The 13,711-nt window shown below is 54.5% G+C and overlaps 1 protein-coding gene across 1 annotated transcript; it reads right to left on the bottom strand.

Moving 5' to 3' along the window:
• Nucleotides 1-623: 623 nt before the first annotated feature.
• LOC141977180 (SLAM family member 9-like) lies at nucleotides 624-9,358 on the bottom strand. The gene is made up of 6 exons (XM_074938539.1): nucleotides 9,262-9,358; nucleotides 8,538-8,722; nucleotides 6,066-6,392; nucleotides 4,839-5,102; nucleotides 1,317-1,583; nucleotides 624-793 (listed from the first exon to the last, which is right to left on the bottom strand). Exons 2-6 carry the CDS (start codon nucleotides 8,596-8,598, stop codon nucleotides 696-698), a joined length of 1,017 nt encoding a protein of 338 aa, XP_074794640.1. The 5' UTR covers nucleotides 8,599-8,722; nucleotides 9,262-9,358; the 3' UTR covers nucleotides 624-695.
• Nucleotides 9,359-13,711: the final 4,353 nt, after the last annotated feature.

Here is a 13,711-nt window from a genome sequence, read left to right as displayed (position 1 = left end):
AGTGCCACCTTCCTTCCCATCAGCCGTTCCCTCAGCAGCAGGAGGAGAGAAGCCACCCGATGCACCAGCCCTTCCTGCCTCGGCCACGATGCCCACCATTCACTGCTTCCCGCAGCCCCAGCCTGGCTAGGACAGCCCCCCCGGCAGCGGTGATTCCCACAGTGACACACCTCATTGCCCGGGCATAACCCCTCCTAAGCTTCAGCCAAAACATTCCCTTCCCCCTTGCCACCCTGCACCAGCATTCCTCAGAAAACCCCACAAGGAGGGTGATGCCACGAGCAGGCGTAAGCCAGAGATGCAGAGATCATTATACCGTGGAGTCAAATGGTAGAGACTTTATTTATGAGATGGGGGGTTAACCTGTGGAACTCACTGCTACCCGGTATCCACAGTATTAAAATACAGCCAATCCTAGATATTTATGTGAATAACGAGATCCACGATTCCACCATTGGCTCAGAGAGTTGACGGCCCCATTGCCGGACCCAGTGTTTCTGCTTCGCTCCCGACTCAGTGACATTAACCCTTCGGAAGCTGCAAGTGAGTGTGTCATCCCCCCCCCCGGCCCCTCGCCCCCTTTGCATCCCTTGGCCTGGCAGGCTGGGGAACGCCTGGGGCCGGTGGAATTGGCAGTTGCAGTGGAAACTCCTCTGGTCTTGGTCCCATCTCCGCTCCCTGCCGGGGAGGCCGTGCTACGCGATGACCCCGGCGCTCAGGGCTCCCAGCGCCAGCAGCAGGATGATGAGGCAGTAGGACAGCGATGAGGCCAGGGACTGGTCTGGTGGGGTAGCTAAAGAAGAGCAACAGGGTCAGTTCCTGTCGGGGGCGACTGGTGATGCCGGGGCGTTGCTGCATGGCTGGGGCAGGGGCTGGGATACCCAGGAACCTTCCCCCCCCATTCCATATGGGGCAAGAGGAGATTGGGCAAACAGGGCTGGGTCTGGGCAGGGCCGTGCCGGCCTCGGTGCCAGCGTCTCCTCTGGGGAATCGGAGTCAGTTCTGCCCAGGAACCCCCCGTCCGTGGAGCTCGGTGCCGGAGGACTCTGACACGGAGCAGAATGAGGAGAGTGGGAAGTGATAGGGCTCAGACCTGCCCCTTGGTCCCCCCAAGTCTGAGCCCCTTGCTCTGCCGGCTCCCTGTGAGCAGCTCATCAAGTGTCTGCAACGCTGCGGGATGTGGCCGCCCTCCCCGGGCCCTGCCCCATTGATGTTCCAGACCCTTCCCCTGAGCTTCCCCCCTGGTAGGGACCTTCTTAGAGCAAAGACCAGCTCTCCCTGTCCCCGCGCTGGGCAGCGCTTTCCCAGGGGGTTACCTAGACACAGGTCCTTTGGGGAGACCATTCTGGAGCTGTTACTTGCGGGGTGCCGGGCTGTGCAGGCGACGGCCTGGAGAGCCTCGAAAGGTCTCAGAGAGACGAGCAGAATGGGTCCGGTGGATACGACCGCGCCGCTGGCCTTTCGAGTCCAGCCGTAGGCCACGCGTCCCCCTCTCTCCCCAGCCACGCAGCGCAGGGTGTAGTTACAGGTTCCGCTGGCACAGGTCACCGCGTCACAGACGATCGTTGTCGCTGGCACTTGCTCTGCGGGGAGGGGGAGGGAGAAATGGGATAAAATCCCTGGCACAACTCCCTAGCGGCTGCCTGGAGCCGCTGGAGGAAGCGGAGAGCAGGAGGGCGGGTGGAGCACCTGCCCAGAGATGGCTGGTCAAATTAGTGTCAAAAATACTTTAAAGCATCAATTTATCCGAACAGTAATGCCGGTAACAAGATACGGTTGTGGTCGCCAGTCCGCTTAGCCTCAGCTACTTCTCTTTAATCGCCAAAAAAAAAAAAGTTACTGACCGGGGTGGCGGGTGGCCCCCCGCTTCAGGGAGGCTAGCCCCACAGCCCCGCCTCTTCCACCCAAGCACACCCCCCCTGCTGCCAGAGCCCCGAGCCTGCCCCCCCTGTGGCTGGAGGAGCCCCAGGCCACCCCAACCCCTGGCCGCCGGCTGGAGCTCAGCCCCCGCCGGCTTCAGGGGAGAGGGGGAGTGAAGGCAGGCTCTCAGAGCGGAACATGGGTGGGGCCGGGGCCTGGGTTAGGGGAGGCTTAGCCTGCCCTGGCCTTCGATACCCACACTTAAGCTAGGCGGGCAGCTGGCCAGCTCTTCGAGCAGCTCACTTTGCATTCTCTTATTATTTTTTTTTTTATCTGCTTCGCGTAGATCCTAGCCATCATCCCCGTCAGGGAATTCGTCAGTCTGTCCGTCTTCCTCTTCGCTGGAAGAACATTGAGTCAGTTTTTCATCTGCCATTTTCTTCTCTGATTTTACACGGCGACACAGCAGGGGAGACTTTCTGTCTCTTTCTGGATTTTCAGTGCATGATCCCCAAACCGGCCAACTGAGCCATTTAAAGCGTTACAGGCATTTCTGCCGCTGTAACGAGATTGCAAGGCGGACGCTGCTTTGATTTAAGTGCGGGGATTGCACTCCGCACGGTTTTACGGCTGGCCAGGCTGCCGCTTACGCCATAACTTGCTACCTCCATCCGAACGGTCTGTTCGCTGGTTTAGCCTTTAAAATTCGCATGAGATGCTCTGAGGTCACAAGCAGAAATGGAATCACCGTCGCAGACGTCTTGGAAGCGTGGATCTAGAAGGTAGACAGCAGGGTGTGGGTCTCACGGGGTTCACACCACTCATGGCTGGGGCGCCTCCTCGTGACTCACCGGGGGATTGGCTCACCGCTGGGGCGCCTCCTTGTGGCTCACCGGGGGATTGGCTCACCGCTGGTTTGCTGCACTGCCGCTTGCCGGTTCTTGCCTCCCTTGCCCCAATCGCGCACTTGGTGGCTTCTCTCATGCTCCGCGAGCTCCAGCGCTTCCTCTTTGTGGCTTGGCCCTCTGGCCAGGTGGCTGCAGTTTCCTCCCTTCGCGGGAAGTCTTCAAAATCCACTGCCTTGCCCCTGTTACCCTCCCCGTCAGTGACTGGGAGGGAAGGCCAGGCCCTCCCTCTACACGGCTCCCTACAATCCCCAGCTCAGGTCCAGGTGGCCTCCTTGTAACTGCTGTTTTCCTGAGGCTGCTTCCTGCTCCCTTCTCTCAACCCCGAGAGAGTGACTGACTCTCCCCCTGGCCCCGCCAGGCCCTTTCTGCTTTCCTCTCCCTGGTTTTATACCAGCCCAGCCAGGCTTCAGGCTCAATTCGGGCTGTCTATCCAGCCCACACCTTACCCAGGTACAGCCCATCCTGTCAGGTAGCCCCTCCCTGAGCCCTTTTAACCCCTTGAGCGGCGGTGTAGGGTGAACACCCTGTCAGTGCGGGAGTGATCCCTTAGTTTTTCCGTGGTGTTGTCCCTTTCCTTCCACTCTTGTGAGTGGACTGTGTTCACTGCTCTCACGAGGATGTGTCTGAACGTTCAGGAACCCGTTCTGGGCATCAGACGACGCAGAAGTGTCATTTCCCGCATTCTGAATGGACTGAACGCCGGGTTCAAGCAGTGAACTGAATGTTGAGTTTCAAGTTTGAAAGACATGAAGAATGTCACGATGGGCTGTCCACACCTGGCCACCCCTTGTCCAACAGCTGCGGAGCGACGAGCCTTCCTGCACATTGGAGGATTTCTGAGACGGTTGGTAGAAGATGCCCAGCAAGTACCATGAGACGTTCTTGGCACGGCTCTGCTAACGATGCTGGAGAAAGGTGCTGGGTCTTGTTTGGTTTTGAAAACCAGGACGACGCTCTTCCCTTTTGACCCGTGTGGAGAGAAAACGGTCAGATCTTCAGCTTCTCCGGCAAGAAGCGGCCTTGTCCGGGCAGCACGGCCGGACTCCCGATGGCGGGAGTGCTCGTTTGTCAACAAAGCCCACGCAGCCTCCATATGAGCCGCGGTGTTGGTCCCAACCCCAGACCGTTCCCTGGACCCAGTTTGTTGGTGATATATTTTTTTTTAAACAGGTCTGCAATCTCCTGGCCTGGTGAGCAATGGACCAGACAGTGTGGCAGTGCTCAGCTGCACACGGGAATGAGTAAAGCACCGGCTGTGGGGTTGTTACCGTGACATCATGCCGCTATTGCTCCATCCGTCTGATGCTAGAGACACATGAGGGGCTTGCGCAAGAAGAACCCCGAGGGCTGGGGTCACAAAGGAACGTAGGGACACTGAGAGCCGCCGCGCCTAACTCGGAGGGGCCTGGGACGCCACTGAGATTCACAAGCCTGAGTCTGGCGCCCGGGCGTCCCGTGCAACCAGTGGGGACCGATAGGTACAAAGGGATTCACGCTGGGCAGGGAGCCCTCCCCCTCTCATGGCCTTTGCCGCCTGTCTCTGCTGGGGACTCTCAGCTGGGAACCCTCTCTTGGGCGTGGGCTGCCGAGGCCTCCCCTTGTACTGTGTAGCCCCGTGTGAGGGCCCTCCCCCGGGTGGGAGAAGGGGTTTGAACAGGGAGCTGCCACCTCGCGAGTGAGCGATATAACTGCTGGGCTCTGGGATAGCCTGATGGGGGGCGGGGGGCTCTTTGGATCTCTGATTAATGAGTGGCTGGAGCAGGGGATCGGATCCTGGGGCTCCCTGCTGGTTCTCTTTGCGGCCCCATGACTCTGCACTGGCCCAGCCACAGGGGCGCTCCAGCCCCTTCCCTTGATATCTCCCCGGGGGGAAGGAGGGGCCGCAGCTTTCTCAGAGGGGGAGGTGGGGCAGGGGATTGCTGGGGTGACAGGGCCCCTTTAAGTGCAAAAAAGTGTTGGAGACCAGAGTGGTTTCATTGAAATAGTCGTGGGGTCAGGGCGGAGGCGGGGACCCGATGCCAGCTCTCTCCAGGACAGCCCCGGGCAGCGTTTCCCTGCGGAGGGCATTACCTGCGCAGAAGTCCTTCGGGGAGATGGTCCTGGAGCTGTTCCCGTCGGGGAGACGGGCCGTGCAGGTGACGTCCTTGTGAGCAGCCTGGTGCCGCTGAGGGATGTGCACGGTGGGGTCCGTGGACAGAACGCTGCTGGGTGCGTTATTCCAGCTGTAGGTCACGTTCTCCCTTCCGTCCCTGACGGTGCAGCGCAGGGTGTAGCTACAGGAGTCCTCCTCACAGGCCACTGAGTCACAGGTGATGGTGGGTGGCAGTTGTCCCTCTGTGGGGGGGGAGAGAAACATGGAACAGGCTGAAATCCCTGCAGCAACTTACTAGCCGCTGCCTGGATCTGCTGGGGGAGCAGCACGCAAGGAGCCCTCTGCATCTTCGCAGTGCTCTTGGGGCAGGGGCAGGGGGACATGAAGGTAATGGGACAGCTGGGAGGGGGCGGACGAAGGAGGGATCATTTGGGGGGCCCAGCTTGGGGATCGGTTGGGGGTTGGAGCTGGTTGAGATTTTCCAATGAACATCTTTTCCATCTGAAAATTTGGTTTTGTCAAAACTGCCATTTTCGGCGGGGGAAAAGTTGATGCCAAGAAAAATGAACACCTGCTTCGGAAACCTGAACAAGCAAAACCCCAACCGTTGCATTCGAACGGTCTTTCCCCTCCACCCTTTGGAGTCCACCCTCAGTGGCAAAGTCGCTGTGCAAACCGATCAGTATTTCGACACCTAGTGTTTCAGAGGGAGTGAAAATGTCGAAATCTTTAATCTCCTGATTGGGATCTTTTGCAACTTTTCATGCCACTATTTTATTCTTCACATCCCGATTGGGGACAAAAGCAGATGTCGAAATGGCCCTGTGCAATGGAAACGTTGTTCCTGACTAACTCTCTTGGGGTGACCAGCGCTGGAGTTGTGGGATGGGGAAAGCAGACCAGGAAGTGGAGCCCTGGGTTGGGTGGGGGAAACCTTGATTCCAAGAGGAGTTTGGGTTTTGGATGGGCCAGGACCGTGTGGGGCAGAGACCAGAATGGGGGAAGGAAGCTGCAGCAGAGCACAAGTGGGAAAGGGCTTCAGAAGATGGAGGAGCAGGGAGACAGGGCTAGCGAGCAGTGGAAGAGACAAGCGCGAGGCGGAGGATGAGAAGAAGCAGCCACACTAATGTTTGCAAGCGGCTGTGAGTTTCCTGAGCAAGGTGGGTTCCAGGCTCCATCAGGGTTCCCCCTGCCCCAGCACTTACTGGACACGCGCAGCGTGAATTCCCTGTAGGCGAATTGCTCTTTGTCTGTGCTGAATTCCACGGTGTAGCTGCCCATGTCCTCCATCCTCAGGTTGGTGATCTGAAGTGAGTAGCTCGCATCAGGGAATCGCAGGCGTCCCTTGTAGGATAGGTCAAACACCAGGACATGGGGAGGTTTCCCTGCGGTGACGGTGGCTAGACTGCTTGTGTTTACTGCCCAGGCCCCGTGTTTAAATTTCTGTGCTGCTGGGATCCTCAGGGGGAAAGTGACCGATCCTCCCAGAATCCCGGTCAGCTCCGACTCGTCTGCGGCTGCTCTGGAGTACTCTGGTGCATGGGAGGGAAGAACAGGGAATAGATGGACCATGGACACACCAGGCCAGTTCCCTCCGCGGTCTCTGTGCATGCTACACAGGAACCAGGGGGAGTCACAGATTACAGGAGTGGGAGGGGGAAAAATTGTTTCCCCTGGATCTGGGCTCAAACCCCAGAGATTGCAGATCTGGATGTCAAACGTCCCATGGCCGGGCAGCCTTCCCACCTGGGGTGTTGGTTTGGATATTACAGAGCGAGGGGCCATTTGTGAGGTTGAGAGCCGGATCTGGCTTTGGAACACATCCGCTCTTGGGGGACAGAGATCTGGTAGCAGTAGGGGGGTCTTACCCTTGCATGGGGTGCAGACTCTAGACAAAAGACCCTCAAAAGGGACAAAACCCCTCACTGTGCTAGAGTGGGATACAGCTTTTCCAGGGGTTTTATCCGCGTAGCCAAGGGAAGCTGGTGATCCTATTACAGCCCATTGAACGGCTGAACGAATCGGTCTGTCTCTCTCCATGCCCACCCATCTCTCTCCCCCCGCCCCTGGGTGCTGGCGAATGGTGGGTCATGCCATAACCAGCATAGCAGAGGGAATAGCTGCTGCCACAGAAATAGTCTTGCCAGCATCTCCACCTCGCAAATTATCTTCCAGATGCTTTAGCAGCCGGGCTCTGCTGGTGCCAGGGGGGAACCTCAAAGCCCTTAGAGCAGCAGGTCTCCTGGGAGAGGCAAGTTCCACCCCTTTGCAGGGCTGGTAGCTGCCTCTCAGGCCAGAAGTAGCCAACGTGACATTTCTGTTGGTATTTCTACATCCCCACTAGCGGTTCGGGGCTGGGAAGCAGACGAGCAAGGAAATGTAGGTCGAGATCCTGGGCCTGATTCTCCACCGCTCTGCATCTTGCGTAACCACCTCCCCCAGGGCAAAGCCAGGGTGAAATGCTCCTGGTGCGATCCGGGAGCATTTCACACGCAGGGCCGCGGAGGATCAGGCCCGACTGGGGGGTCCTGGAAAAGTCGTCTTGGTGTGAATGAGACGGATCAACCCAACGGGTCAGGTTGGTCCCACCCCCCCCGTGGCTCACGCTGGGCCGGGCCCAGCTGTTGTGCAGGTGCAAGGAGGGGCCGTTTCATCTCGGCCTCGTGACTGTCCTCCGGGAATCGCCCCCCCCCACACTCCCAAGCCCCTCTCTTCTCCTGAGCTGGGCTCTCGTTTGCTCCCTCTCCAGGGGCCTGTGTAGTTTGGTGGCCCTGCTGCGACTCTGTGTGCAGGTCATGCTCGCAGTGTGACTGGCCGACGGCAGGCCCTGGGCAGGGGGTGGGGAGCAGGGAGTGGGAAGCACGAATCCGTGCGGACCCCCCCCCCCCCGAGCAGCCGCTGGGAGCTGCCAGGGAAACAGTAATAACCCTGCCCTGCCCACCGCCCTGCTACCCCTAGGGACAGGAGCTCAGGGCATCCCCTGCTGCACCACGGCCACCTCGCAGGAGTCCCCCCTCCCTCCCTCCCTCCTCTCAGCCTCCAGACCCACAACCTGACCCCTCCTTCTCCCTCCCCCAAGTCCTCCCGTCTCCCTTCCCCAGGCCCCTCCTGGCAACGCTCTATGCTTTGCCCTGCCATTATGCAGGACATCCCTCCCAGCATCGTCCCTCTGCTGTGGGGAGATGGTCCCCCAAGAGCACAGGAGCGCTCTCGGGCCTGCCCAGACCCTTCCCTTGGCCACCCCAGGCTCTTCAGGGTCTGTGTAGCTTCCCACGGGTCTTGCCCCCAGCTGTTACAGAGGAGGGGACCCTGCAGGGTGAGGTGAGCTGGGAGTGCAGGGCTATTCCAGCCCCAGGTTCTACCTCTGTTCAGCTCTGCTGATGCCCCTCAATCCTGACATGCAGCCCGCCCCCCCCCCCCCCGCATTCCAGCCCTGGACTCCCCTTCCCTCCTTCAGCTCTGCTGATAACCCTCAATCCCAACATTCAGCCCCCGCCCCCCTCCCTGGTTATTCCAACCCTGGCTGAGTAGCTGTTTGCAGGGCTGCATTAACTCTACGTGGAAAAGAAGGCAAATGGATTGAATCAAACCCTAGACTCCCAGTTGCCCCAGGTGTGGGGTTTGTGGGTGACCCATGTGTCACCATTTCCTGCACCCAATTCAGACAGATCACTCACCGCCAGGCTGCAAGAGCAGAAGCAGCAAAAGAAAAGAAGGTCGAAGAAGAGCCCCTTCCATCCTGACAGCGTGGGGCAGCGGGTGTCGGAGAGCCTCACCAAATCGAGCCGGAGCCTGGAGTGGTTCGGATGGGGACGTGTGGCTGGCAGGGCGATCCTGGCTACCCTCTGTGGCTGAGGATGGACTGCAAAGAAATGAATTGCCCTGTGGCTCTGCAATTTCTCCACCGGGAGATGGGATTTGGCAAGACCACACCCCACTGGCAGTGATGTGACTCAACTCTTGGGGTGAGTCACCCAATGAGCTCAAAGCAGCCGAGATCCCTAACCCCACAGGGTGTGTCACGCTGAGCGCGAGGCTCCACTCAGCTGGGCTCAAGCCCAGGGGGCTGGGTTGGGGAAGGGTCCTCTAATTGCTCAGGGCTGAAAGGGGCGGCGGGTGGGACTGAAAGGGGCATGGTTCCTGTGATATTGGATGGTTCTATTGCATCGGAGAGCCTGCCAGAAACTGTTTAGTAAGCACATGGTAAAAAAATATAAAGGCAGGTTAAGAAAGAAACATTTAAACTATTAAATACAAGGCTAGGTTAAGAAAAGAGCATTTAAAAAGAGTTAAGTTAAAAGAGAGAACTGGACAAGAAAAGTGAAAAGAAAGCCCCTTTGCAAAGGGCAAAGATAGACAGCATGTGGTTGAGGCAGAGAGAGAGATGGAGAGAGATCTTACCCTTCCAAGTGTTTCTGTGGAAAGAGGCAACTTCCCAGGTTCACAGCCCCTCAGGCTTGTTATCACCGCCTTTGGGTTGGCCCAATCAGATCTTGTTCTACAGCAGTGTCATACGATTCATTTTCCGGAACCAATCCTATAGTCCCAAGGTTTTTAAACAAGAGCCACCCCCCCTCCCTTTAACAGCATTAATCTTATCTAAAAAAAAGACCCCAAGCATTTTTCCCACCATGTAGCCCTTTTACAGAGGGACTTTAATAAAAGTTAAAACCATAAGCCCTTAGTAACAAACAATTTTAAAAATTTCCCCCCTATGTTTTAGACTAACATTAGTTATTTTTTAATAAGGATAATTTGAATTTGCAGCAAAACCCCTGTTAGCAAAAACAGCATCTGTGAGCCAGGGGATCAGAGATAAGAAGGCTGCTTCTTCCCCAAACTTTTTAACAAATGCAAGTAAAAGTTATATTAAGTCTTGTAAAGGGATAAACACTTTAAAAGACAAACCTATATTGTCAAGGTTCCTTCCCCACTCTGAACTCTAGGGTACAGATGTGGGGACCTGCATGAAAACCCTCTAAGCTTATTTTTACCAGCTTAGGTTAAAACTTCCCCAAGGTACAAACTATTTTACCCTTTGCCCTTGGACTTTATTGCTGCCACCACCAAGCGTCTAGCAAATATATAACAGGGAAAGAGCCCTCTTGGAAATGTCTTTCCCCCCAAAATCCTCCCGAAACCTTACACCCCCTTTCCTGGGGAAGGCTTGATAAAAATCCTCACCAATTTGCATAGGTGAACACAGACCCAAACCCTTGGATCTTAAGAACAATGAAAAAGCAATCAGGTTCTTAAAAGAAAAATTTTAATAGAAGAAAAGGTAAAAAGAATCACCTGTGTAAAATCAGGATGGTAAATACCTTACAGGGTAATCAGATTCAAAACATAGAGAATCCCTCTAGGCAAAACCTTAAGTTACAAAAAGACACAAAAACAGGAATATCCATTCCATTCAGCACAGCTTATTTTATCAGCCATTTAAACAAAACAGAATCTAACGCATCTCTAGCTAGATTACTTCCTAAGTTCTAAGACTCCATTCCTTTCTGTTCCCGGCAAAAGTATCACACAGACAGAGAGAACCTTTGTTTCTCCCCCTCTCCAGCTTTGAAAGTATCTTGTCTCCTCATTGGTCATTTTGGTCAGGTGCCAGCGAGGGTATCCTAGCTTCTTAACCCTTTACAGGTGAAAGGGTTTTTCCTCTGGCCAGGAGAGATTTTAAAGGTGTTTACCCTTCCCTTTATATTTATGACATGCCCCGCAAATCACAGATAGGGTGAAACGCTGGCTGTGATTTCTTCCTGGAGCTCTAGGAGAAAACAGAGTTAATAAGACACATGCACCTCTAAACATACTACCAAGTATATAAAGACTAACAATATTTTCCACATCTCAAGGATGATTTTAACCAGTTGATTCTGGGAAACTTTCAAGGGAGAGTGCATCAGCCACTTTGTTAGAAGCTCCTGAGATGTGTTCGATGTCGAAATCAAAATCTTGGAGAGCTAAACTCCACCGAATAAGTGTTTTGTTATTTCCTGTGGCGGTATGAAGCCACTGTAGCGCAGCATGGTCGGTTTGCAGGTGGAAACGCCGTCCCCAAACGTATGGGCGTAGCTTTTCCAGAGCGTAGACAATGGCATAACATTCTTTTTCACTGACTGACCAGTTGCTTTCCCTCTCAGACAGCTTCTTGCTGAGAAACACTACAGGGTGGAATTGTTGATCTGGTTCTTCCTGCATTAAAACTGCTCCCACACCATGCTCGGATGCATCTGTGGTTACTAGCAACGGTTTGTCAAAGTCTGGGGCCCTTAGCACAGGGTCAGACATGAGTGTCGCTTTAAGCTGGTTAAAAGCCTTCTGACACTCTTCAGTCCACTGAACGGCATTTGGCTATTTCTTTTTGATTAGGTGGTGATTTGGCTGTATTGAGGTACAAATCACCTGTAATATCCGGCCAAGCCTAAGAAGGATTGGACCTGTTTCTTTGACTTTGGGACAGACCACTTTTGGATAGCATCCACTTTGGCCTGTAGGGGGTTGATTGTTCCTTGACCCACCTGGTGTCCAAGGTAAGTCACTCTGTTTAGGCCTATTTGATCCTTCTTAACCTTAACAGTTAGTCCTGTCTCCCTTATGTGCTCAAAGACTTTTTGTAGATGTTCCAGGTGTTCTGCCCAGGAATCCGAAAATATGGCCACATCGTCAAGGTAGGCGACTGCATATTCTCTTAATCCCGCTAGGAGACCATCTACAAGTCTTTGGAAGATGGCGGGTGCATTCCGCAGCCCGAAAGGGAGCACATTAAATTCATACAGCCCGACATGGGTGGTGAAGGCTGACCTTTCCTTGGCGGATTCATCTAGTGGTACCTGCCAGTACCCCTTGGTTAAGTCCAAGGTAGAGATGAACTGGGCCCATCCCAGTTTCTCTAATCGTTCATCTGTGCGTGGCATTGGATAGTTGTCGGGGCGAGTTACAGCATTTAGCTTACGGTAGTCCACGCAAAAACGTATCTCTCCATCTGGTTTGGGAACTAGAACCACTGGAGATGCCCATGCACTTTCAGAGGAGCGGATTACACCCATCTGTAACATATCCCAGATCTCCCGTTCTATAGCAGTTTTAGCTTGAGGAGACACCCGGTAAGGTTGGACTTTAATTGGGTGAGCACTACCTGTGTCAATGGAGTGGTATGCCCATTCAGTCAGTCCTGGGGTGGCTGAGAAGGTTGGTGCGTAGCTAGTGCACAGCTCCTGGATCTGCTGTCGCTGCATACACCCAAGGGTCATGGAGAGGTTCACCTCTTCCACGCCACCAGCACTTTTCCCTTCGTAGTAAACACCTTCAGGACACTCAGCGTCATCTCCTCCCTGGGCTGTAAACTGACAAACCTTTAGTTCTTTGGAATAAAAGGGCTTTAGAGAATTAATATGGTACACCTTAGGCTTTCGGTTGGAGGTGGGGAATGCTAGGAGATAATTAACAGCTCCCAGGCGCTCCTGGACTGTGAATGGCCCTTCCCACAACGCTTCCATTTTATGGGCCTGGAGCGCCTTTAAGACCATGACCTGGTCCCCTACCTTGAAGGAACGCTCTCCGGCATGTTTATCATACCAGGCTTTTTGCTCTTTTTGAGCATCCTGTAGGGTTTTTTTAGCAAGGGCTAAAGAGGTTCGGAGGGTGTTTTGTAGGTTGGTTACAAAGTCCAGAATGTTAGTTCCTGGAGAAGGTGTAAATCCCTCCCATTGCTGCTTCACCAATTGTAATGGCCCCTTAACCTCACGGCCATATAGAAGTTCAAATGGTGAAAACCCTAAACTGGGATGTGGTACAGCCCTGTAGGCAAAGAGCAACTGCTGCAACACTAGGTCCCAATCATTGGAGTGCTCATTTACGAATTTACGTATCATGGCCCCCAAAGTTCCATTAAACTTCTCCACCAGGCCATTTGTTTGATGGTGGTAAGTAGTGGCAACCAAGTGATTTACCCCATGAGCTTCCCAAAGGCTTTCCATAGTTCCTGCCAGGAAATTAGTTCCTGCATCTGTAAGGATGTCGGAGGGCCAACCTAGCCTGGCAAAAATGTCTGCTAGTGCCTGGCACACACTTTTAGCCCTGGTGTTGCTTAGAGCTACTGCTTCCGGCCACCGGGTGGCAAAATCCATGAAAGTCAGTATGTACTGCTTCCCTCTGGGTGTCTTTTTTGGAAAAGGACCCAGAATATCCACAGCTACTCGCTGAAATGGAACCTCAATGATGGGGAGTGGCTGGAGAGGGGCTTTGACCTGGTCTTGGGGTTTTCCCACTCTTTGGCATACCTCACAAGTCCGGACATAGGTAGAAACATCCTTGCCCATTCCCTCCCAGTGGAATGACCTCCCCAAATGGTCTTTGGTCCTGTTCACCCCAGCATGGCCATTAGGATGATCGTGGGCTAAGCTCAAGAGCTTGACCTGGTACTTAGTTGGAACTACCAACTGTCTCTGAGGATGCCAGTCTTTCGGTGTCCACCAGAAAGAGTTTCCTTGTATAAAATTCCTTTTTCTACAACAAACCTGGATTGATTAGAAGAGCTGAGAGGCGATGGGTTGCTCCGTGCCGCCATCCAAGCTCTCTGGAGGCTTTCATCTGCTTCTGGTTTGGTCTGGAACTGTTCCCTGGATGCTGGAGACATCAGTTCCTCATTGGATTGTGGACGTAGGCTTGGTCCCTCTGGAAGCGATGTAGGGGATGGGGCTGCTTCTGTTGACTGTGAACCGCTCTCCACTGGTGCACTATGTTGGGGTTCAGGCTCCGGATGAGCCTCTGGTGTAGGGTTATCGGCTGCTGCTGGGTCAGGTTCGGTGGGGCCCTCTGGTGTTGGGGTTGCAAGTACTGGGTTCAG

Source organism: Natator depressus, chromosome 24, assembly GCF_965152275.1.
Source record: "Natator depressus isolate rNatDep1 chromosome 24, rNatDep2.hap1, whole genome shotgun sequence".
Classification (NCBI taxonomy): Eukaryota; Metazoa; Chordata; order Testudines; family Cheloniidae; genus Natator; species Natator depressus.
Note: the sequence above shows the minus strand (reverse complement) of the source record. Positions and strands in the feature narration are given on the sequence as shown.

Excerpts from the sequence above, each read along its gene's own strand:
- LOC141977180 (XM_074938539.1), bottom strand. The coding sequence starts at position 8,598 with ATGGAAGGGGCTCTTCTTCGACCTTCTTTTCTTTTGCTGCTTCTGCTC. Across the intron at positions 1,584-4,838 it reads CCCGAAGGACTTCTGCGCAG|AGCAAGTGCCAGCGACAACG; the intron begins GTAATGCCCTCC and ends CCCTCCCCGCAG. Across the intron at positions 794-1,316 it reads CCCAAAGGACCTGTGTCTAG|CTACCCCACCAGACCAGTCC; the intron begins GTAACCCCCTGG and ends GCTCTTCTTTAG.